At 38.0% G+C, this 27,110-nt stretch overlaps 1 protein-coding gene across 23 annotated transcripts in view; it reads left to right on the top strand.

Annotated features, from left to right (window-relative positions):
- Positions 1 to 27,110, top strand: part of EBF3 (EBF transcription factor 3) — a 181,448-nt gene that overhangs the window by 116,758 nt on the left and 37,580 nt on the right. For 15 of the 23 annotated variants that reach the window (XM_073685090.1, XM_073685073.1, XM_073685086.1 and 12 more), the window contains exons 9-10: positions 6,800 to 6,933; positions 7,817 to 7,943. In XM_073685090.1, the coding sequence (XP_073541191.1) occupies positions 6,800 to 6,933; positions 7,817 to 7,943 (261 nt within the window). The remainder of the gene's footprint in view (positions 1 to 6,799; positions 6,934 to 7,816; positions 7,944 to 27,110) is intronic. The other 8 variants (XM_073685091.1, XM_073685081.1, XM_073685085.1 and 5 more) reach the window with 1 other exon arrangement.

Here is a 27,110-nt window from a genome sequence, read left to right as displayed (position 1 = left end):
TATTTTAAAAAAAATATATAATATGAAATATTACCGGAATGGAGAGCTTTACAAAGGGGGGGATTTGCAGATGAAATGGCTTCGATTGTTAAGTGTAACATGATGATTTAGATATCAAAATAAGAGTGCAATTTACAATCTGCTCTGCTGCTCAAAAATAAACTAATTTGTTTTTCTGCAATAATGACTAAGGTAAAAGAACAAAATATAATAATTAGAGGTTGCCCTGAGCCCAAGAGTCATTATAGCATATGACGTATTGTTTATCCCTTTCATATGTACTGAAGATAGGTGTATGTTTTGCCTAGCAACCCAGCACTAATGAGGTTCACAATTAAGAAGGTTGGATCCTCTCTCCTAGTCTTCTTCTTCCCCAGGGAGGCAGAACTGGCAACATTATAGGTTCAAGTTAGCAAGCTCAGCCCTGTGGTGCTAGGTTTTGGTAGAGGTCCAAGCTCGTCCTCCTCTCTAATGAGCTATTATGATGTTAGCAAAACACAAGTATTTATTTTTGTAAGCTGTACAAAAAAAACAAACTATCCGACTGTAAGCAGGAATGGATTTGTGTTTTGTAAAATAAAGAGAAATTATTTATTTATTTATTTTTAAACGTCTATTGTTTGGCAAGCTAAAATAACATTGTATTGTCCCGGAGAGTCAAGAGTAGGCTGTTTTATCTTCTACATCGCTGTAAAGATTTTTTTTGCCCGGAACAATAGGCTTTAAAAAAAAAAAGTTTTAGAATCAAGAAAAAAAATATAGAATAAAAATATAATAAAAATATAAATAAACAAATAAAATATAAACAAGCAGATAAAATAAAATATAAATAAATACAAAAGAAATCAACTCCAAATTAAATAAAAAAATATATAAAAATATTAAAAAATTAAATAAATACAAAAGAAAGCAGCTCCAAAGTAAATAAAAAAAAATATATAAAAATATAAAAAATTAAATAAATACAAAAGAAAGCAACTCCAAAGTAAATAAAAAAAATATTATAAAAACATAAACAAATAAAATATAAAGAAATATATCAAATAAAATATAAATAAACAAATACAAAAGAAAACGGCCCCAAATTAAATAAAAAAAAATTGTAAAAATATAAACAAATGAAAATATAAAGAAATATATAAAATAAGATACAAATAAATAAACAAATACAAAAGAAAGCAGCTCCAAATTAAGTAAAAAAATTCTAAAAATATAAATAAACAAATAAAATATAAATATAAACAAGTAAAATAAAAAGAAAAGTACAAAATAAATAAATTAAAAAAAATGCAAAAGAAAATAACACCAAATTAAATAAAAAAATATAAATAAGCAAATAAAATATAAATATAAACAAGTAAAATAAAAAGAAAAGTACAAAAAAATATAAATAAGTACAAAAGAAAACAACTCCAAATTGAATTAAAAAATATTATAAAAATATTATAAAAAACTAAACAAGCAAAATATAAAGTATAAAAAAATACAGTATAAAGAAACATATAAAATAAAATATAAATAAATGAACAAGTACAAAAGAAAACAATTCAAAATGAAATAAAAAAAAAATAGAAAAAAAAATAACCGCGCTTTCCAGTTTATCTAGTTTAAAAAAACAATGTATAAATTAAAGTTTTGCTATGTGCAGTAATCTAAAAGCAGGTTAAATATATTAATAATAATATGTACCTGCATGAATCGTCCCCCTGCTAACACCTCATTATCCAATAATCTAATGTTCACCAGCAGCATGTATACACTCAACCAAGACCATTTCCAAGTAAACTAATTCCCCCTGCTGTTCCAATGGACGTCTGCCATGGAATATCTTCTGTTCTCGCAAAGCATGGCAAGTGATTGCAACGGTGGAAAAAAAATGAAGCAAACAGTAAAAAATAAATAAATAAATAAATTTGAAAATTTCATGTTTCACAGTGTTAGTTTTTTTTTTCTTCCTTGTCACTTTTTTTTTTTTGCAGAAATCACGTACTAATAGCCTAAACCTTAAGCAACTTCTATCACAGCACCACCAGGCCTGCAGCACAGAACTGATTTGCATGCCAAGTACTTGTAATGCAGTTAGGTTTATGCAATAATGACAACTGAATCCAGGCTGCAGGGTTTTAGTGAGTTAAAGAGAACAGATGGCCCTAAGAGAGGTAAAAGGTATAATCCTATCAGCTGGAGTATCAGCCAGCCATCTGGACATCCTAAGCACAATTACAAGACATTTTAGCAGGCAGAACAAAGGAGTCTTCATGAGGCAAGATTAGGCCTGTTTGAGTGTCTCAATATTGTGAATTCAGAAAAAGGTGACAAATTCTGTGATATTACTCCAGAGACTCTGCTGATTAATCAAAACTGCTATAATGAAGATGTTTACTAATAAAAAAAATACTTGATCAAGAAAAAAACAAAAGTATAAAAAAGCAAAACAAAACAACAAAAAAAGGCAGTGTAACCAGACTGCAAAAAGTTATCTAAAGAAACAAGCAAAAACGTAAATATTGACACCGTCGGGAATAAAGAATTTTTTAAAATATTTCTCGAAATATTGACACCGTCGTGAATAAAGAAATTTTTTAAATCTTTCTCGAAATATTGACACCGTCGTGAATAAAGAAATTTTTCAAATATTTCTCCAAATATTGACGCCGACGTGAATAAAGAAATTTTTTAAAATATTTCTCCAAATATTGACACCGAAATGAATATTTCCATGGCGTGGATAGTAAAATATGACAAATCTACTTCTTGTCCGTAATTAATGAACATGAAACGAGTAGTTGACACCAACCGGATATCAAAGTTACTCTCTTATTAATTAAGCAAAAAGCGCACAAGTAATGGTTTGGGGATTTTAATGATATAGTTGTGGCATTCTGTGGGATAAGATGGGATCAGGCTGTGCCATGTGTGTGGGTTGTGCTTTCAACACCCCAACGTACAGCCCTGGGATATGAACGCTTTGCCTTTTTTTTTTCCCTCCCTCTTTCCCTACTCTTCTGTTTTAGTGTATTGTGCACGTATATCATTAGATCTCTAACACTGTCTGTGTAATTCATTTTGCTATGGTTCCCATAGAACACATGTTCCTCCTCTATATGTGCATTGAAATGTATGCAAATACAAGCAGGCGGAGGACGGCTATCGGAATATCCCGAGCCAGCTTCTGTTTCTTTTCCCACTCCCAGGCACTAGAACTTCCTAGACAATCTGTGTTTTCAGTGAGTCCCAGCTGCCAGATAGAAAACCTCTTGTGCCTGCCATAGATTTCGACTTTTTTTTCCCTCCTTTTTTTTCTAACCTCCAAAGTAAATTTGTTTACTGTAATTTTTCTTCTTTTTTTTTGGGGGGGGGGAGTGGAAGAATTATTTGCCATAATTGGCTGTGCTGATGAAGGTCACTCCCTGTGTGGAGACTTGTCAGTCTTTAGAGATCTGATCCTTTTCAAATGCTCTCCATGCAATTAAGAAAAGCAAATGTCATTCGGAAGCCTCAGAAATGAAAATTTGTATGAACTTATTAGCATGAAGTCAACAGCGCTAGTTAAGGGCAGGTTCTCAGTGTGTGCTCTGTTCCTCTGTTGCAGAGGGATGTGCACATAGAATAAGCAAATATAACCTCCATTGGTCTAACGTCAAAGCAAACAAAGGAAGGTGGCATGTCTGGAGTGCTCCAAACAACAATAGCGAGTGGTGATTAGCCATAGTGTTAGTTAGGACGAGGACCCGCGTTCAGCCCCTGTGTTGCAGCTCCTCGCACGTGTTTGCTTTCGAGACACCTGGGCCTTGTTACTTGGCTTGAGGACCCATTATACACAGCTCTCGAGTAACTCTTGTAAAAACATCAAAAAAATGTTAATAAATAAGTATTTGGCTACGGGGTTGATTTTTGTTGACGTAGCTTTAATTTAAAGGGGAACTCTCACCAATCCTGGCCTGTATAGTAAAAATATACCTTCTTAGTAAAATAACAGTTCTGGAGAAATTTATATGTTTTTGTTCTTCTCCTCCTGCAAATTTAGAAAAAAAAATCACTAGTGGGTGTTATGAGTTGGGGGTGTGTCCCTGACCACTCTGACACTGTCCAATCAGAGCAGGGAGTGTCAGAATGTGTAAGGACATGCCCCCTTTTAAAGGAGAATTGTATCACCCAGTTATTCATTTATTTATACATCTTCAGGAGGAATAACAGAGGGATATCAGAACGCAGAGTTATGAGATAAGATGCTTGGATACCTATTATACGAAACTATTGAGTGACTCTTATAAAAATATCAACAGACTTTAGAAAAATTTAGATTACAGAACTGATTCTTGTATAATAGGTTTACTTTAAATAGGACCTGTCACTAGGGATGGATGGACCCGTGGATGGTCGGGTTCGACCAAACTTTAGTCCAAAGTTGGGTTCGGGTACCGGAATTGAACCCGAACCTGACCCGAGCCCAACCCTATAGAACTCAATGGGGACTCACATTTTTGTGCTGTGAAAGGGCTGTAAAATGGTCGTAGTAAGGGCTAGGGGGCTGCCAAAGGAAGCAGAGTATCCCCACAGAGTCTCTCTCCCCAAACTCCCGAATACTAAAATGGCCTTCCAGGAGAAGTCTGTGTTCGAAGTCCAGCAAGGGACACTAGGTGTCCGGTGCGAACCTCGAACTTTACAGTTTGGAGGAAGAAAACAAAAAATTATCTAGAACTGTTAATATAGGTATTTACAGTTTGGCTTCAATCATTTCTACCTGTCACCACATGATTAGTAAATACCTATATTAACAGTTCTAGATAATTTTTTGTTTTCTACCTCCGTTATTCCTCTTGGAAATTTAGAAAAAAAAAGATTCACAGTTGGATGTTATCACTTGGGGGTGTGTCCCTGTAAACTGATAGTGTCCAATCAGGGCTCAGAGTGTCAGAATGTTCAGGGACACACCCCTTTGAAAAGGAGAATGATGTCATCCAGGTGTTACATTTTCAGGAGGAATAACGGAGGGATGGTAGAACACAGGGTTATAACTTAAGATGCTTGGATACCTGTTATACAAAGCTATTGACTAACTCATAAAAATGTCAAAAGATAGTAGAAAAAAGCAGATGATCATGGGGTTGATTTTTGTAGAAATAAGTTTTCTTAAAATATGATCTGTCCCCTTTCCTGGCATGTTTAGTAAATACCTATATTAAAATTTCTGGATAATTTTTTTTGTGATGTTCCTCTGTTATTCCTCTTAAAAATGTTGAAAAAAATAATAATTCCCAATTGGATGTTATCACTTGGGGGTGTGTCCCTGTACACCGATACTGTCCAATCAGGGCAGAATGTTCAGGGACACCACCCACTTTGAAAAAGAGAATAATGTCATCCAGTTGTGACAGTTTCAGGAGGAATAACAGAGGGATGGTAGAACACAGAGTTATGAGAAAAGTTGTTCCGGAATTGTTAATTGAGGGGGAATGCAAGCATTTACTAAAACAAGCATGTCGAGAATGGTGACAGGTCCTCTTGAACGTTAACTCAATGTCCTGAAGCCTAGACCCATACCCCAAGTCATCACATTCGTATAACCGAGACGGAGCATCCATTGCCGCATGCTAAGTAGATGTCAGTGAGCGTGGCGCTCTCCGAAGAGACAGCAGTATAGGAAGGACAACAAAAGGAGCATTTATATTGTCTTGAGGACAATCAATAATACAGTATTGTCAAACCAACCCCTGCAGGTGAGATATCGAGGAAGGGAATTTACTTGTAATAGGGAAAGTGTATATCTTAGCATCTGCTCCTTTGCATGAAAGTCAGCATACAAAAGACCATCAAAGCTGGTAAAAAAGGTCTGTCAACACCGTGTAAAAGAAAGGCTGATCAAAGTGAAGAACAAAGCCATCCTCACAGAGGCTGAGCAGCCTTCAGCCCCAGCCTCGCCACAGTTTTACAGGCTGCTGTGAGCCTGGAGTGACTAGTGCGGCTTGTGCTGCTTACCCCACCAGAGCATTGTAATAACTCATGCAAATGTGAAGACTCTAGAGACAAAGAGAGGTCAAGTAAATGGCCCAGGGATTCATGTCGACAAACAATATTAGATGTAAAATGTGTACCTTTGACAGAAGTATTAATATAGAGCTTTTGATTTTTTTTTTTTTTTTTTTCCCCCAACATGAAAACTGAAAAGTAGTAATTATAGAACGGTGGAAGAAAATTAAGTTTTGAACCAAAGGCAAAGATCGCTGATGGGGGAAAAAAAAATAAAAAAATAAAAAAAATAAAATCACCCAACCCAATTAGCTGCTTATATAGAATCCAAATTCTGCACATTTGCTGTTCCATTTCATTCAACAAGCCTGTGATTGACTGTGCTTAGATCTGTACAGTAAAGCAGATAAATCGACATGCCACATGCACGTGGCGCTTAATCATTTGTAATAGCCATATTTGCTTTGACACGTAATTTGCCGTATTAAGCCATTTTTCTTACTCACTGGCAATCTACTTGGCCTTTGCTTTATAAAACATGTAACAGTTCCCTTTTAAATACATTTCCATGCTGATGTATGACTGTTCCTTTCTTTATTTTATGGATGCCTTGAACAAACAAAAAAACCTTCATGCATTTGTTTTTCTTTTCTTTCTTTTATATATCTTTGTTATACACTCTTTTTTTTGCTTTGGAACATGATTTGTCATTTGCCATTGAGGGTACGTTCTAGAGGAAATAAGAAAACTAACGTTCCTCTCTCTCTACTTTTTTATTTCTTTTCCCTCTCTCCTCTTCTCTTTCCAACCCATCCTCCCTCCATACAAGCAGCTACACCATGCATAAAAGCGATCAGTCCAAGTGAAGGCTGGACCACTGGTGGAGCTACCGTCATCATTATTGGAGATAATTTCTTTGATGGTTTACAAGTGGTATTTGGAACGATGCTGGTGTGGAGCGAGGTAAGACATAGGAATCAGCCGGCTTTTGAACTAGCGCGCGTTTCCACCAACGAGATGTCGATAGTCAATTGACAAGTGGTATCAAGAGGCTTTATATCAAACTATCTTTTTATCCATGTGGTGGGAGAGCTCGGACAATGCAAACCAAGGCACGTCTAGGCCCCCTAGTGGAAATCCACAACAGGCCTTTCAGCACAATTGACCAATTAGTGTTAAAAATTACTAGGAGCAGGCATGGGTGTTGCCATATGGAGGCAATTTTCATGCGAATCGTGCCCTGTGGCCTTTCCTGCAAACCCAATTCAAGGATAACTTGCAGACTATTTTAGTTGTTCCTCCCCTAGCAAATCTTTTGGTCTATCAGGAGTTTTTTTGATGTATATATAGATATAGCAGAACCGGATTGCTAATTAGAAATCATCTACGTAGCGAGTCTTTTGCATCTTAAAATTGAAGCAGCCTCAAAGACTTAAGTAAAACATTCAATTGTGTCTTTTTAGAAAATATATTGATCCCTAAGACTTTTTTTTTTGTTTTCCTCTCCTTCCTCCCTATTAGCTGATTATCACCCCATGCCATAAGAGTCCAAACCCCACCCAGACACACTCATGGCGTTGTCGAAGTTCCTACAAATCCAAGCAATTCTGTAAAGGCACCCCTGTATATATAGATATAGCAGAACTGAATTGCTAATTAGTCACAATAGTCAAGGAAATCATCTACGTAGCGAGTCTATTGCATCTTAAAATGGAAACAGAAATAGACTCAAGCAGCCTCAAAGAGTTAAATAAAAAATAATAAATAACAGAGTTAAATTGTGCCTTTGTGGAAGATATATTGATCCCTAATACTTTATTTTTATTTCCATCTTCATCCCTATTAGCTGATTACACCCCATGCCATAAGAGTCCAAACCCCACCCAGACACATTCCCGGCGTTGTCGAAGTCACACTTTCCTACAAATCCAAGCAATTCTGTAAAGGCGCCCCTGGAAGATTTGTTTATACCGGTAAGTTCCCATAAACCTTATCGATTTACATGTTTGATATGCAACGTAAATGTATCGCTGCTAATAACATTTTTCATGATGGGGCTGCAATTTTTCGACCCAGCGAATGACGTGTTGTTTCTTTTTTCAGTAGAGGAGGGATGTTGTACTGTGAGCATCTGGTTCCTATCACAGTATATTGTGTTCTCAGCCACAGTAACATTTAACCTTCTCAGTATGAGATGTACCATAGGGCAACGAGGCCTCCAGATAATGAAAGGGGAGAGCGGTGTGATAACCAGGCGCTTTATAAAGTACTTAAATCTGAAGTGCTCAGTAAATAGAGGGAGAATAAGGTCCTCTTTATTTTTCGAGGTTCTTACAGTAACAAATACTGACGGCACAGTTTCTCATTATACTAAGAAAGGACAAACCCCAGACTATCCGTTCTGTATTGCCTGCTCCTTTCAACAATTATAAAGATACAATTACCTTGGGAGAATGTGGCAGTTCAGTTGATTAGCACGGTGAATTAAAAGAGTGAGTCACAAATGACATGTCCAGCTATTTTCTACAGGTCCTTTGTATTCCCAGTGCACCTCACCCTGTTGTAAGAAGGTCAAAAATTAGAGAGAGAGATAACAGTTTCCAAGCAGCTTGCACTTAAGAGAAGAATTAACAATCATTCTGTATGTAATTGCCAGTTAATAGTATATTGCCTTCTAGATTGAAGCGAATAAGTGGCGATATACTGGTACTAAGTAACATTGGATCAGTCTGCTCTTTTACTAATCACACAGCGAGGGGAGTAGAAGGAGGTGGGGGTCTTACGATGTATTTTTTAATTTAAGCCGGAATTGTATTAGTAATATAGCAAACCTTATTTAAAAGGGAGAATTTGTTGGGCCACTGTGTATCCTGAGTTGATTCCGGGCTGTATACTGATGAACTGGTCTCAGTGTTGGGGCATGATGCATTGTAATTACTAGATATGAGAAAATCTGTAAAATAATAACTTCTCCGAAATGTGATTCATTTACGTGCACTAGGAATGTTTAACTTGATACCGCCATATAACCAAGGATCTGGAGTATGAATGACGTGTTTTACTTTACATTAATTGTTATGTGTGATTTACGTTGAATATAGACCAAGAGTGTCACTAAAAAGGCTTCCTCATGTCTGCTGTCCGCTCACTATGGGTTGGTTACATTACATCTATTCGTTATGAGCGTTATCATATTAATAATGTAACATTGTAGTGAAAACATATTAAAATACATCTAAAAAGAAAAGTAAGCTAGGCACCATGACAAACTTTGAAAGCCCCCCCTTTTAACCCTAGAACGCATACCTGGGGCCTCGCAGGCCCGCCGTGTTAATTGTTTTCTATTTTCTGCAAAATTACTTTAGTTAGAATTTTGAAACTCTAGGTATTCTTCATGTATATAGTTGTTTGTCATTTTTGTTTGAGTTATTCCATGTTATTTGCACATGGGCCTAAAAGGCCCCAGGTATGTGAAAAAGTAGATTTTTATGGTCATGCGTTCTAGGGTTAAAGTACACCCCAGACCAGATGTTTAAAAGCCCCCATACACATTAGACTAAAGTCAGCCGAACCCAGCGAAACTAGTCTAATGTGTATTGGGGCTTCTTGACTCTGTCTGGACAAATGATGTTGGGAGAGAGACATATCCAACCTACTGGATCTCCAATGGCTGGCTCCAGCGTTCCTATGTATGGGAGAGATAGTTGTTGGCCGAATGATCGTTTGACTGCTATCTATGAAATCCTTCATTCCAACCCCAGGTCAGACACCAAAGCCAGACTCCAGATCAGATGAATAATTTTAGCATTGCCCAAAACAGGACCCTCCAAAGAAAATGACCTCTTCGCTCTCCTGTCCTAATGGCAACCAATGAGCATGTAAGCACTAAAGGACTCAAAGTCCTTACTGCTCAGCTACGGGTCCATGTGTGATGAGTCTTGGACTTCAAGTCCAGATCACAACTACATCCATTTTGACCCCAATAGTTACACCGCTGCCCAAGACTACTGCGGATATATTTTTCGGCTATGATGACATGCACAAAACTGAGTTACATCCAAGGAGCCTCAATGAAGGGTTCATAGATTGAAATTATATTAGTGATATAATCTCCCTTCTAGGGGAAATACTCTGGTAGTCTCCTCTCTGGTGGAGCATGTACATTTCTCAATCGGGTGGTTCATATGGAATCTAAGATAAGAAACATCTTCCTGTCTCCATATGAGATCACAATCCCTCATACCCCCATGGGTACCATATTCTGGATCTGAACAGGTCATAGCTTTTATGGAACTATGAAATGGTCCATGGTCTCTTGAAAAATGATCTTCAAATCTGGGATACTGACTCCATCCCATTTATATGTAAGGCCCCTGTTATCAATACTGGATAGATTACAAAAGGACCATTATTAATTTAGGTATAAACAAGGCAGACAACATAAAGCCCTCACTGGAGGATTATATTGGCTCTGAATTTTTTTGGAAGCACATGCTGATCCATTGATTAAATATGGAAAGTGGAGCTGAGCAGCACATTCATAATGTCAGGAAATCGTTCTAATAAATGAATTTGTGAAAAAGTTTCTCCTAAAGTTGAAGATATATCTTCTCCAATTCAAACACAACACTACATCCATCAAGCAGAGTATTTATAAAGTGCAGGCAGCTTCCAGGACTACGTTTGGCTGAACACATTGTTCTTCTCAAGCTCTAAATTCCACAGAGTCTGGTGGTGCCCAGTTTGATGTGAATCGAGACCTTGACGTTACTGGTTACATTGTATCATGGTAGAACCTACCAATGGTCCAGACTGTGATTCTGAGTGTGGCCATTTTAACCTGAATGGGCTGGGAAATTCATTCCCAGGCACCTGTTCTGGTCACTGGTTGATATTTAGTGTAAAAGTCCCATACACTGTAGATAGTTGTCAGGCGACTGATCATTTGGCCAACAGCTATTTCTCCCTTCTTCCCTGTACATAGGAGCATTCGTGTGTTCTCTGCAAGGGATCTGCTACCAAGTTCCTCTGGCGGTGGCTGATCTTCAGGGAGATCAACAAGAAAACTCAGTTGAAAGTCCAATGGGCCGATCCTCCTCTCCTCTGTCATCACCTGCCAGGGGATAGCTAGGAAGCTCCCATATACATTAGACTGTCTGTCCAACTTGCCAATATGGGTGGAGTTGGCCAACTGTTATCAAATGTGTATGGGGGCCTATAATCCAATTATTTGTGGAAACCCTTTTTAGTTCTCAAAAAAAATAATCCATAGCTAAGGCAAAGTCTTAAAAGTTATTTATTTGACTTTTCACATCTACGTATCCTTTGAGTCATTCTCTTCCATCTATATAAGGCCGGCCATACACATTAGATGTCCGTCGGACGAAAGATGACTGACAGTCATCTCAGCTGACTCTCTCATACACAGGAGCGCTCATGCGTCCGAGTACTTCTGTATTCTCTATGAGAAAGCCACTGACTGACATGTCGGCTAATGGCCTATCTCAAGGAGAACAATTCGACCAGTAGTCCGAAATTGGACATACCTGTTTGGCATTACTCTTGACCATCATTTGGCCAGTGACCCCATTCACGTTAGATCGTCGGCCGAACCCATCGATATCGGTGGGGTTGGCTTACATAAGTCTAATGTGTGGTCATCTTAAGGCATCTGATACTATTATGGTTTCTAGAGTCATCATCCATTTTTTCCAGACTTCTGAATGGCAAACTTACCTTGTTAGATTATGATTTCTTCCCTGCTACTATATTGGCTGATTTGCCATTTTCAATACGAGGAAATCTGGGTGACCTATAAAGCTGGCCATTTTTATTTCTCCCGGCTGTTTTGAAGTTTTTAAATTACTAGTAGAATTTTTGAATATTTTTAAGGAAATGCTTTCTCTATTACAGCAGGATGTCGTCTATATACCCTGCACAATGCTTCCATTTCACTTTCAATAATATCTCCTCTGGTAACATATGTATTTGATTTCTGGCCTGCAGCACATGACACAGTTTATCTCCTATTCCACTTGAGAAACATGAGAAGTGGCCGCTTTAATGATCTTTTGTGCGCATTCAAATGTGATTCTATCACTGACACCGCCACACAGTTTGGAGTCAATAGTCCTTCCCATCACAGGCAAGACAAACTAGCTGTCTCATAGGTCAGCGCACTTTAAACAAATAACTTGTATTCGCTGAGCAAATGACTGCTAATTACCTCCCACAAATCATAGGATTTTTATTCTATCATAATTCACAGCTACTTCATTTGTTCGGAGAACTGTACGCTCTGGCCTCTGCAGTACGGCTGGGACATGGGGTCTGATTCTGGGGTACATTTAGGTAAAAAAAAAAATATGAACAAATATATAATATGAATATTCACACTTATTTAGCAACACAAACACCTTTAATCAGGCATCCCATACTCTGCTATTTGGTTCTATCATAAAACTCAAGATAGAAACAAAATGAACATATACCCTGCTGTAAGTAAGTAAAAAGCAATGGCGTATATAAATAACATAGGGCACTTAGTAAACACTGTTTTTTATTAAAAAAAAAAGGATTAAAGCCATCCCACTGCGACAAGGTGTATCCAAATCGGGACGGTCCTATACTGTCTCTAGTATTAGAACCTTACCATGTATCAAAAATGACCTCAATGTGAATAAGGTTAGAGCAGGACCGGCTTCCCATAATATGGCAAATCCAAAACTCTGGTATTTGGTTCTATCATAAAACTGCCTAATAATCCAGACAACTGAGGAGCGATGACTGATAGATGACTCACGATAAGTTTGGTATGAATGCATAATTTTATAGGGAGCAATTATTAATTATAGCGCAGTGTCTAATGGTAGATCTGTTAAAGGGAACCTGTCATGTAGAACCCAATCTCTGATCTGAAGGCATCATTTTATAGAGCGGGAGGAGCTGAGCAGTTTAATATAGCGTTTAGTTTGAAAAGATCCTGTATAACTTGTATTTTATATTAAATCCGGCACTTCCTATACTTAGGAGTCCAGTGGGCAGTACTAATCTCTGTGTCAGTGAGTAGGACCGCCCACTGGACTGCTAAATATAGAAAGAGCAGGGATTTAAATGAATAAATTATGACTCTTTTCCCACAAAGTTATATATCAATCTTCTCAACTCATCCTGCTCTATGGCATCCTGCTGACAGATCTGACAACATGTCTAATATGATGGTTTCCATTTAAGTTTAGTGCTTCTAATATCACTAAGTTAGTGTGCTACCATCCTAACTAAAATTTGCCAGAAAGAAAAAGAAAGGTGGCACTCACCGTCCCTTGAAAAATCCTTTATTTCACAAAAGTTAAAACCTAGATGCTGGAGAGTTTTGTGGACACATGGTGGACGATGGCCATTTCGCACCGTCCTGAGTTTCCTTGAAGTGCAGCAGGCCGCAAAACGCCGTCGCCCACCACGTTTCCACAAAACTCTCCTGCGTCTGTTTTAACTTTTGAGAAATAAAGGATCTTTCCAGGGACGGTGAGTGCCACCTTTCTTTTTCTTTCTGGCAAATTTTGGATTGACTTTCTGGTGCTGCACCCGAGATCCTGTTTGTCTGATGGAAAAACTCGTCCATAAGTAACAGGACACTTGGGCTGAGTTGGATAGTTGATACCGGATTCTTTGTTATTTACCATCCTAACTAAGCATCCCCTAAAAACACCCCATTAAGGAGTGTAAAAACTGGTGTAAAACTGTGCTCTCTACTCATCTAGACACTTCCATGCTACCTCCATTGTGGTCACTGGTGACCGGCGTCCCTTGTGGATGCTGGTCACCTCGTCCCATTCAGAACAAAAAGCAAAGAACTGTTTTAGATAAAGTTTGAGCTATTCATAATCCCTCCAAGTGATGAGGATGGGGGTCAGCTAGTCCAATAATTTAGGTAAAGAAAGAAAAGTATCCGCGTGATTGCTGCTAAATTATTGGATATCATGTTAAAAAATTCTGCTCCACTATAAATGACCCCAAAGGCCAGTATTTAAATGATGTCAACAGCCAAACCACAAAAGTATATTTTGCATTAAAAAAGTTCCCAATTAACCTTTCGTTTCCCCCCAATGTTCTAGACAGCTTTAAATATCATTGAGCTGCCCTAGAGTTGCTGTCCCGAGCACGTTGCCTGGCCGAGATTTGTGTTTTGTAATTATAGCTCCATGGCATTATTTTCTAGATCTCCGGTATTATGTGTGTCCTGCAATGTCTTTTGTTGTGAACCTGACCGGTCTGCAGCTGTTCTTTGCTGTTTCTCTATTGGCAACACATTGATCAAGCTGACAATGGTATATTACTTGTCTGCATGAAATATTAAATGAATCGGTGCCCTTTTGTTTGTTGCCTTTTAACAAAACATCTCCAAAAAGGACACAGGGGACAATTTAAGATTTCAAGAACTATCTATCTACAAATATGCAAAAAAAAACACAATTTACCGCAAGTGATTTGTGGCGAGGAATACATTGGCTTCTTACAATTTTATAGATTGACTTATCTTTTATTTTCTTAATATTTTTGTCCTTGTTTCTAACCCCCCACCCCACCATTCCTGTTCAATGTCTCAGAGGAGGTCTGAGGAATAAGACATAGCATTCGTGCTATTGCACAAGCAGACTATTTGTCCTAATCAGTGACACGCATTTACTAGAATTGCTTAAAATGAACTATACCTCATATAGAAATCGCACATTTACAGTGTCCCATTCATCATCGGAAAATTGAGGGCCGGTAAACTTTTCTGTTCCTCCGGCGGGATCGTAGACATGCATCAAAATGTTAAAAAATGATTGGTGAGAGGGAACTGTCTGCCATTTATCAAGGAAAGGAAACATTATTTGCTAATTTTCCAAGCTAGTTGGTGACAGGGTGCTTCGTCTTTGAACCCATAGTGACCAACATAGCCTTTTTGTTATTAGTACAAGTCAAGCGCTTTTTGGCTGTTGCTAACAAGACACATTTGTCTATCTCGCTTTTACTTTTTTTTTATTATTTCCCTGACTGTGTGGCTGCTGTGACCAAGAGGCTTTTTCTATTTCATGATAGGATGCTGTATTTTATTTCTTTTCAAGTTTTGGTAACTCCGGACCACTGATAAATCAAGAACTTTCCAAGTCAAGGTGAAGGTATCGACTCTGTTACTCCAAAACTGACATAATGTAGACAGTCATTTGTCTTAAAATAAGGACAAAGAGGTCATTCAGGCTCCAATCAATACATGCTGGGATGTTTTGGGGATCAGATATCTATATCTTGTTTTATTTCTGGTAAATTAACAAAGTTTGATGGATTTCGAAATACAAAATAGAATCTTTACGAGGTCCTCTGTTTTCATTGAGTTCAGTGTTGACCATCAGTTTCCTTCATTTTCGGACAAGATGGTTAAGGTCTAATAGGTGACCTAAAGAAGTTATCCAGTTCATCAAATTTAGGGTAGCATAGGCTATCAATATTAAATTGGTGTGGGTTCAATTCACAACACCCTTACTGATTGACTGTGACCCCCAATAACAGCTGAATAACACTTCTAAGGGTTTGTCCAACCCAATATTTTTTTTAAAAAGGCCAATGATCCAAAATACCAAAAAGAGTAAAAAAACACCTTACTAATCCCCTTCCGGATTTGCTGCCAACACCTCCCTGGTCACCGGACTTCGGTCACAACAACATGTGACTACAGCAAATCCCACAAAAGAGATCACCGATGTGACCAGCGATTGGCTGAAGTTGTCACATGTCAGCATCACCAGAGTTGGGTGAGTAGAGACCAGTGTATGATTACGGCAGGGAGTGGTGGCATCGGTAAGGGAGCGGCAGAGGGTCGATAAGGTGTGCATTGCTCATTTTATTCTTCTAGACCATTGAAAGCTGCTTCTAAAAAAATGTCTAGGATTGGACCAGTGGCAGACATGTACAGAAAAGGACCCATGTGCAAGAACACTATTTGGGCCCTTTGCAGCCAAAAAGATCATCATATTGCACAATTCAGCCTCATTTGGAGGGGAAGAGGGCCATCTTACCTCTTGGGTCCCTGTTCAGCTGCACAGTGCACCAATGGTATATTCACCCCTGGATTAGACAATACATTTATGGTGGCATGCATAGATATATGCCTTAATTAAAATGCTCTAGTATCATTTCAAATTAGTTCTATAAGTTCTTTCCCAATTGTTTTATCACAATAGATGCCCATATTGACTTTGGGTGCAACTGGTTCTTACTACGGAGATCCAGATCAAGAATGGAGTCTTGGAGGCAATGATCAATGGAAAAAAAAGTATGCAAATCATCTCTCCTCCAGGAAAAAAAAAAGTAATAAAACCTATTAGAGACCTTCTCAAAGTCATTTCATTTAGCCCACCAATAATGACAAGGGGCAATAATCAGAAACTCCTGTCTACAGATAGGTTTCTGGTTGGGTAATATCCCTAGTCATGTTGCAATGGTTGGACGTTGACTTCCAGAATGGCTTCCTTTAGATGGTCATAGGAAGCAAACTTTCCGGTATACAACATGCTTGGATTGTCTCTGTGGACCAACTTTAATATCTGTGTTAGACACCTTGAGTGTTGGAAGCCTCGGCATATAATCTTGCTTATTATTCTGAACAGTTTTTAGAATGGAGTCATAAAAATACATGAAAACTCAGAAGGCCTGAGGTTCTTTAATGAGGGGTCAATCATAAAGAAACTCAAGGATACCCGATATGTATGTTACTTCGTACTACATCAGACTTGGTCTGGTCAGCATTATAAAACATGAAGGTGGGATAATGTGGTAGACCCCATAGATCTGGTCTATTTGAGGTTCTTCATGAGAATCAGAAGTTTTGCTTACATGAAGTTCTTCAAGGAATATTTGTATTACAAATGAAAAATCACATATTTCATAAATGTTGCCACAAGTCTTATCCCTAGTTGGCCTCAGTTCTTTGTGTTGTATCTGTTGTACGGCTCTGGTATAATCCGACACTAGCATCTGTTTCAGATATTGTATTACATTTTGCCAAAAGGCAAAGTGTTCACTGTAAAGTTAGTGCAACTGATAGCCCATTTTATTACATGGTGCTCCGTACCTGCGGGGCTGGGATTGGCCGATTCTCTGGCACCATAATAAGCTATAAATGAACATCATGTGTCCGAAGTGTAAACAGAATTGTTCCCGCACAATACAATAGCCATCCACCAGGAAATTCCTTTGTGTAACAGGAAAATCGAGCAGCTACAATTTTTTTTTAGTGTCACACGACATTTCCATGATTTAGTGATTGTCCCTTTCAATGATATAACTGTCCTCGGCATCAAGTCCACATCAAGCTTTTTTAACCAAAGTCTCATAAGGCTTTCCGGTCTGCTTCTATTCAGCTTCCAGTCACCGTCATTCATATATAAGTGTGTATACACCAAGTCATCAACAGCTTAGGTTCCAGCATCACTCAAGTCGTCCATGACAGGAGAGGTTCTCGGGCCAAATGTCAATCATTCCTTGGCAAGCGTATTCATTTATTTATGCAACTCGGCAAGTTAGCAGATTATAGGTTGCTGCCTTGAGCTAGGCTTATACCTAAAGTTTCCGTTTCCCATTTTTGAGTAAAAGTCTGTTTTTTTTTGCAAGATGTGTAATATATAAAGTTGTTTGATATTTTTAATCAGTTTTTTTTTTCAACTTTTTTGAATATTTACGATGGAAGAGATAATTTATAAATGTAGCAAATGATAGGTCCCGTTAAAAAAAAACACCTATTCTCCAGAATCTTTTCTTAGAACATCATGGCTTTCTTCTGTTATTAATCTTAGAATAAATTGAGAACTGGGTGTTGCCAGTGGGGGGTGGGCATGTCCCTATGCAATCTGACACCATCCAATCAGTGCTCATAGTGGAAGACTGTGTAGAGAACACTCCCTTTTGACAAAGGAAAAAGGTAACACCCAGTTGTCAATTTATGTAAATATTTTTAGAAGGAATATCGGAGGAACTGCACAAGAATTCTAAGAAAGGTGCCCCATAAAAACTTATTTTATGGTAAATACAGGTATTTATTCAAACAGGCATATCGGGTTATAACTACTTTATTATTAAGCTACTAGGTGGCACCATCCCATCTTTAAAGGTAATTGGGGTTCATGCAGGGTCAGGAGAGTCCTAAAGGGGAATCTTCCATGAGGTTTTTGCTACCCCATCTGAGAGCAGCATGATATAGGGGCAGAGGCTCTGATGCCAGCAATATGTTATTTACTGGGCTGCTTGCTATCATTTTGACAAAATCACAGTTTTATCTGCTGCAGATCTAGCAGTTCTCTGAATGCTGTGCTCTGTATAACCCCACCCACATCACTGATTGGCAGCTTTCTGCCTATATACAGTGTATATAGAAAACTGATTACCTGGCAGTGGATTTACTGATGGTTTAGTGATAATATCCTGCTGATAAAACAGGGATTTTATCAAAACAACAGCAAGCAGCCCTGTAAATGACAAATAGCTTGAATTAAAGTCTCTGTTTCTACATTATGCTGCTCTCAGAATAGGTGACAAAAACCTTCCCTTTACGATTTCATGACTCTCTGGTGCTACTAATATGTTGGAACTAGGTCCATAATGGATTGATGTCTCCTGACTTGTGTCTTGCACCTAAAGGCCCTCATGGACATTGGATAAAAGTCAGCTGAATGGCCGATATTGGACTGGACTTCCATTCCATGTGTATAAGGGTCTTATTACTCTGCCCTCACAGAAGATGTTGGTGGAGATAAGGTCCAAGTAGTTGGAATGTCAATGCCCATACTTTTTGTTTTCGGTGGAGATAAGTCATTGGTATCTAACTAGATCCATAATGGATTGAGATCTCCCGACTAGTTTCTTGCATCTAAAGGCCCTCATACACATTGGATAAAAGTCAGCTGAGCGGCCGATTTTGGACTGGACTTCTGTTCCATCTGTATAAGGGTCTCCTTGCTCTGCCCTCACAGAAGATGTTGGTGAAGAGAAGGTCCGAGTAGTTGGAATATCAATGCCCAATCTTTTTGTTTTCATTGGAGATAAGTCACTGCCAGAAATGCATGGCAGTGATTTTCTCCTCTCTCCCCATTGAAAATAGATGAACGCTTGGCAAATGGGGGGTTGGGAGAGAGTTCTGTCAGTCAAACAAAGGTTAGGTCAAGAACTATCTCATGTGTATGGCCTGTTACAGTGTCATCAGCTAAACGGGAAGCCTTTACAACCTTCTAAAATACCATTTCCTTGGGAATTCACCATTGGGATTTTGGGAATGCCCATAGGGATCAAAGCTTTCAAACACTGTATTGGATAAAAATAAAATTGCCTTTCTTTAAGGTACAGTTTCCAGATCTCTGTCAAATGGAGCACAATAGGATCAAATCCTCTTTTACATTTTTACACTAAATAGGTTGTAATAGCCTGTAGGTTGTAGACTTAGTAAGTCAAGGATATTAGTGCTGCTTCAACAAGCAAGGCTGACTCCAAATGAATAATGCCTTCAGCCCCTCCATGCCTTTTGTGTTCCCTACGCACCTCACTATGCTCGGCTTACCCTGCCGAGTCCTGTGATTGAAATTCATTGCCAAATTTATTGAGAAATTAATGAGAAAAGCTGCAAAGTATTGACTTTGAGAGGAAAACACAACTCATCTTGAATGAGGAGGAAAATGCAGCAATAATTTAGCCACTATTGATTTTGCCCTGTCCATGTATTGATCTTCATTTTACAATATTAATTTGCACCTGCGATCGGCTGCAAAGGGAACTGATTTCATTTCTTTGCAGTGTTAATGTACAAAGCATTAGGCGCTCTTAAGATCCTGTTCTACAACTCGTCACCTGCAAAAAAAGGAATTCTTTTTTTTTTCTTCCTTCCTCCCCTCAATCTATGCACTTGTTACCGAAATAGACTAAAAATTAATTTCATTCTACTTTTTTCTTTTTTTATTTCCGTCTGACAAAATATTAAAGTGTAGCCTTTGTGAAATGTATACCACTTCATAGCCCCATAGGCTGTATTTCATCTGTGCGGGGGGAACTATCTGCAACATGAGATTCCGACCACTTCTCATCATCATGCCCACATTGGTTCAAAGTTCATGAAATTTCTATGAGCATCGATCTCAACTCATTGATTTTTTTTTTTTTCCAGCAGATCTTTGAAATTTTAATTTCCCAAGCATCTGAATTTCTTATAGATGAAATGCACTTGGTAGAGACAGTTGATGATAAAGTGAAAGACTTAGCATTATGTGCAAGTTTTTTTTATTTTATTTTTCTAAGTGGGGTGGCGTTGGGGCCAAAAAGGCATTTTGTGAGATTGTAGCATCTTTTATGTGGTTTTTTTTTATCTCTTTTTTTCCCCTCTATATTTGTGTATCTGAGTTGCCAACTGTCTAGAAATTCGAAGACGGTCTGTACAAAAAATTATGCACTTTTTTGTACCTGTCCGTCAAGGTGATTTTTTTTTTAAGGTGAAGACACATTAGGCTATGTTCACACGTTGTGTTTTTGCAGCGTTTTTTTTGCTGCATTTTTTAATGCATATTTTCAGCTTCATTTTACAGTACCAGCAAACTCAGATTTTCAGAAATCTCATGCACACACCTTGTCACTTCTTTCAGTGTTTTTTTTGCACCATTTTTGATCCATAGAAAGCAATGGGTAGTGCGAAAACGCTTCAAAAACGCAGCAAAAAATGTAGGGATCAAATTTTGCTGCATTTTTGGTGCCAAAACCTGAGAAAGTTGAATCAGGTTTTTTTTTATGCACTAAACTTTATCAGCATGCACAAGAGACAAATGTACCATGACAAAAATGCAGTTAAAAAACGCAGCAAAAATGCAGTAAAAACTCAGCAAAAATGCAGCAAAATGCAGCAAAAACGCAGCAAAAACTCAGCAAAAACTCAGCAAAATGCAGCAAAAACGCCGAAAAATGCAGCAAAAACTCAACAAAACCTGCTTTTTTAAGCAGTTTCTTTACAGCCAAGAGAGCAGGTTTGGCCTGCGAAAAAAAAAAGCAGCAAAAATGCAACGTGTGAACATAGCCTTATACAGATTATTTGGATTGTAACAGTTTACAGTGAATGCATCTGATGTCTTCATATCAGAATTAAAGGCTGTAGTCATGTATCACTTATCATAAGGATTTATAATGGTATTCCAATTTGCCCATAGAAAATATTGTCCGTCCGTGATTTTTTAGTAAGTTGTTCAGAAAAAATAAAAATCAAAGTTGGCAAAGTTGTATGGTGGAACTAGTCAAGACGTTTAGCTTGGGCATTTTCGGGGATAGCCGGTTTGAATTCCGTAGCGAGATGTTACTTATTTTCTTTTTTTTTTTGGAAATCAAACCGATTGAGGACGATCAGGGGAATAAAAAGACATTCTTTACCAGACAATCATTTGAACACAGCAGTCTTTAACACCTGGTCAAGTTCACCTACTTACTTATCAGTAGGACATTTAATAACCTCAAGGTGATATAATTGCTATTGGCATCTGTCCCCCTTGGATTCTGGCGGTTAATGTGTAAACTACTTGTCAGCAAATAGCACTTTGTCACTGAAATCGCTAACACCCTCTAGAGGAATGTCTCCGAATCGAGCAATTTAATTTTAGTTTATTTAATTTTTACACATTACGACCTGCGCTTATCCACTCAGATGGCAGAGCCGAGACTCCTTCAAGTCCAAGCGACGGAGGAAGAAAAAAATATGAAAAAGGCTTTTATGTCTTATTTAACAACCCCCTGTTTTTTTTGTTTTTTTTTCATTGACGCTCTCTCTTGTCCCTTTAAAAGGGATCTGCAGATGTTCTTATTATGTAGTTATGCTGCTAATGTGAAAAACTACCTCATTACCAGGATCTGTTTGTAACCAGAAAATGAACTGCATTATGACAAATGCATGATTGGGAAGTTACAGGAAGATGATCATTATTGAAATGAAACTGGAACTGGTTTTAATGGTTGCAACCAGCAGCTGGAATAAAGCAAATGAATGGCTTCCTGTTATTATTATGGTAGGCAGGGTTTTCTGTCGGGAGGAAAATGTGTGTCAGCTCCAGATTCCTTATATCTCTTTCTCTGGCTGCACACTTGCTAAAACAATAGCGTGTCAGTGCTAAAAGAAGCTTGTTTCCTGCATTACAGATTTTTCCTTTCTATTTCCAACCACACGGCTAAATGGAAGGATGGGAACCTCTGCACAGTGGCTTCAGAGCAACACTTGGGCAAGCAGCTGATAATTAGAAATACGCTTTAAGTGTTGTTTCCATTACAAAAGTTTCTCATCCCAATAACACTAATGGATCACTAGCAAAGTTTATGATATGTATTTTCTACATAGATGACTACCAGCGTTCTTTCCTTGCAGTAGTGAATCATAAGTTTGAAGTACAACCGTGGAGTTTGTATTCACATAGGCACCCTGGTGTCCCGGGGTTTCCATACGCAAGGTTAAGTGGCTATCTATGGGATTGACCCAGACGTGTGTAAACTATGTGTACATAGGGAAAAAAAATCACTGTATGCCCCATAGAGACAAGGGCAGAGGTGAAAAAGAATTATCAGTAGACTCAAATATAAATAAGAATATAGAACAACTATATAGAATAAAGAACATTCTCAAGTATGGAGAAGAATAATGAGCACGCTTAAGTATAGAGAAGAAAGACTAGCTCAATTATGGAGAAGATACAGAGCATGCTCAACTATAGAAAATAATAAATACATGCTCAACTATAGAGAAAAATAAATATATGCTCAACTATAGAGAAAAAGAGCATACTCAACTATAGTGAAAAATAAAGAGCATGCTCAACTATAGAGAATAATAAAGAGTATGCTCAACTAGAATGAAGAATAAAGAGCATGCTTGACTATAGAGATGAAAGTATGCTCAACCATAGAGAAGAATAAAGAGTAAGCTCATCTATAGAGAATAAAGAGCATGCTCAATTATAGAGAACAATAAAGATCATGCTCAACAATGGAGAAGAATACAAAGCATACTCGACTATAGAGAAGAATAAAGAATATGCTCAACTAGAGAGAAGAATAAAGAGTATGCTAAAATATAGAGAACAATAAAGAGTATGCGCAACAATGGAGAAGAATAGAGAGTATGCTCAACTATAAAGAAGAATAAAGAGCATGCTCAGCTATGGAGAAGACTAAAGCGCATGCTCGACTATAGACAATAAAGCGCATGCTCAACTATAGAGAAGAATAAAAAGTATGTTCAACCATAGAAAAGAATAAAGACTATGCGCAACTATAGAGAAGAATAAAGAATATACTCAACTATACAGAATAATAAAGAGTATGCTCAACTATAAAGGAGAATAAAAAGCATGCTCAACTATAGAGAAGACTAAAGTGCATGCTCGACTGTAGACAATAAAGCACATGCTCAACTATAGAGAAGAATAAAATATATGCTCAACTATAGAGAAGAATAAAGAGTATGCTCAACTATAGAGAATAAGGAGTATGCTCAACTAGAGAGAATAAAGAGCATGCTCAATTATACAGAAGAATAAAGAGTATGCTAAAATATGGAGAAGAATACAGAGCATACTTAGCTATAGAGAAGAATAAAGAATATGCTCAACTATAGAGAAAAATGAAGAGCAGGCTTTACTATTTAGAAGCATGAAGAGCATGCTCAAATATAGAGAAGAATAAAGAGCATGCTCAATTATGAAGCAGAATAAAGAGCATGCTCAACTGGGGCAAAAGATTAAGATACTCAACAACAGAGAAGAACAAAGCGCATGCTCAGCTAGGAAACATAGCATGAAGAATGTGTAATGTATGTGCGAGAGCCCAGTCATGCCCTGAATTATTCAGATAGACTTATTGTTGTTATTAGGGGATAATAATAATTAATAATAATAATAAGAAGAATGACCTTTTATCACAAAGAAAAATGCTTATTCTCATGTTCTTTCCCGGTCAATGCTTCGTGATGGTACCCTCATATCATCTTCTCCTGCTGCATTGGCTTTAGCTTCTCAACATGAACTGACATCACACGCTGTTAAAATTTTATCAATTGCGCCACGATTAATCCCCCAAGTACACTAGAGTGACTTAAATATTTAGCTTGTTTCTTCTCTTATGACTTGAATGCATGTAGAGCATGCAGATTAACTCCAAAGCACTCAGAAGTAGTTAAATATGTATCCTCCTTGAGCTGTAGGCGATTTCATCGTCTAGGAATCATTGAGTATATTTGGTCATGTCAGTCCCTATTTGTATGACCCGCTCTGGATGTTGGCCTGCATATGATAACAGGATATCTGCTTCTTTCAGAAGCCGTCTGATTGCTTGCCTCATTTGGCATGGAATGCGATTCTCTCCTTTTCAGCTCCCCTGTTCATTCAGCTTTTTATTGCTGTGTAATTTCCCTATTCTAAAATAGCAGCTCTCCAACCAAAATTACTATGCATTAGGCCGCAGTAGCCTGCTCAAATGGATATTAATACAGTTTATCTCTAAAAGGACGAATAATGTATTTCAAACAGATAAAAGGCCTCCCGTTAAATGAGGAATGTTAATATCTTATGGCATAGTTAATATAGAGATATTTCACAGGGGACGCCTGCTTTATGGCTTCTGATATAACACGCTGGAAATCTGTCATATCTTGAATGATATAATTGTCTTCCTACTCAAAGATCTATAGACAATATATATATTTTTTTCCTCCAATTAGTCTGTTTTAGTAAATCACAAGCCTGAAGCCTTGACTGTAATTATTGGAAGGATCACATTTTCAAGAAGGAGAGTACGAAGACTTAATTTTCAGCTTTTATCCTTGGTATCATTACGCATTTCCTACCAGGTCCACCAACTTAAAAGTTCAAAACATCAGTACTATAGTTCCGTTTAGAGACGGGATCTCCTCTCTCTGTTTTAGAATGGACTGGCCTATGCACCCAAGCTTCTAGAAAATTAGACTGCGAGACACGTACACCAGGGTTGTCTTTCTCAAAGTCCCGTTTATTATGGAAGATTAGGCAGCAAGACACACACATCAGGGTTCTCTTTCTCGAAGTCCTGTTTATTGTGGAAGATTAGACAGCAAGACACACACCAGGGTTGTCTTTCTCGAAGTCCCATTTATTATGGAAGATTAGACAGCGAGACACGCACACCAGGGTTGTCTTTCTCGAAGTCCCGTTTATTATGGAAGATTAGACAGCGAGACACGCACACCAGGGTTCTCTTTCTTGAAGTCTCGTTTATTATGGAAGATTAGACATCAAGACACACACACCAGGGTTGTCTTTCTCGAAGTCCTGTTTATTATAGAAGATTAGATAGCAAGACACACACACCAGGGTTATCTTTTTCAAAGTCCAGGTGATTATGGATGATTAGACAGCAAGACACACACACCAGAGTTGTCTTTCTCGAAGTCCCGTTTATTATGGAAGATTAGACATCAAGACACACACACCAGGGTTGTCTTTCTCGAAGTCCTGTTTATTATAGAAGATTAGATAGCAAGACACACACACCAGGGTTGTCTTTCTCGAAGTCCTGTTTATTATAGAAGATTAGACTGCAAGACCCACATGCCAGTGTTATCTTTTTCGAAGTCCAGGTGATTATGGATGATTAGACAGCAAAACATACACACCAGGGTTGTCTTTCTCGAAGTTCCGTTTATTATGGAAGATTAGACAGCAAGACACACACCAGGGTTATCTTTCTCGAAGTCCTGTTTATTATAGAAGATTAGACTGCAAGACACACACACCAGGGTTGTCTTTCTCGAAGTCCTGTTTATTATAGAAGATTATATAGCAAGACACACACACCAGGGTTGTCTTTTTTGAAGTCCCGTTTATTATGGAAGATTAGACAGCAAGACACACACACCAGGGTTATTTTTTTTGAAGTCTTGTTTATTATGGATGATTAGACAGCAAGACACACACACCAGGGTTGTCTTTCTCTAAGTCCTGTTTATTATGGAAGATTAGATAGCAAGACACACACACCAGGGTTATCTTTTTCGAAGTCTCGTTTATTATGGATGATTAGACAGCAAGACACACACACCAGGGTTGTCTTTCTTGAAGTCCCATTTATTGTGGAAGATTAGACAGCAAGACACACACCAGAGTGGTCTTTCTCGAAGTCCCATTTATTATGGAAGATTAGACAGCGAGACACGCACACCAGGGTTGTCTTTCTCGAAGTCTCGTTTATTATGGAAGATTAGACAGCGAGACACGCACACCAGGGTTCTCTTTCTTGAAGTCTCGTTTATTATGGAAGATTAGACATCAAGACACACACACCAGGGTTGTCTTTCTCGAAGTCCTGTTTATTATAGAAGATTAGATAGCAAGACACACACACCAGGGTTGTCTTTCTCGAAGTCCTGTTTATTATAGAAGATTAGACATCAAGACACACACACCAGGGTTGTCTTTTTCAAAGTCCAGGTGATTATGGATGATTAGACAGCAAGACACACACACCAGAGTTGTCTTTCTCGAAGTCCTGTTTATTATAGAAGATTAGACAGCAAGACACACACACCAGGGTTATCTTTTTCAAAGTCCAGGTGATTATGGATGATTAGACAGCAAGACACACACACCAGAGTTGTCTTTCTCGAAGTCCCGTTTATTATGGAAGATTAGACATCAAGACACACACACCAGGGTTGTCTTTCTCGAAGTCCTGTTTATTATAGAAGATTAGATAGCAAGACACACACACCAGGGTTGTCTTTCTCGAAGTCCTGTTTATTATAGAAGATTAGACTGCAAGACCCACACGCCAGTGTTATCTTTTTCGAAGTCCAGGTGATTATGGATGATTAGACAGCAAAACACACACACCAGGGTTGTCTTTCTCGAAGTTCCGTTTATTATGGAAGATTAGACAGCAAGACACACACCAGGGTTATCTTTCTCGAAGTCCTGTTTATTATAGAAGATTAGACTGCAAGACACACACACCAGGGTTGTCTTTCTCGAAGTCCTGTTTATTATAGAAGATTAGACTGCAAGACACACACACCAGGGTTGTCTTTTTTGAAGTCCCGTTTATTATGGAAGATTAGACAGCAAGAC

The sequence above is a fragment of the Phyllobates terribilis genome, unplaced genomic scaffold, assembly GCF_046119375.1.
Source record: "Phyllobates terribilis strain yellow unplaced genomic scaffold, ASM4611937v1 Scaffold_5__5_contigs__length_657084704, whole genome shotgun sequence".
NCBI classification, from domain to species: domain Eukaryota; kingdom Metazoa; phylum Chordata; class Amphibia; order Anura; family Dendrobatidae; genus Phyllobates; species Phyllobates terribilis.
The sequence above is the reverse complement of the archived record's forward strand: the minus strand, read 5'-3'. Positions and strand labels throughout refer to the sequence as shown.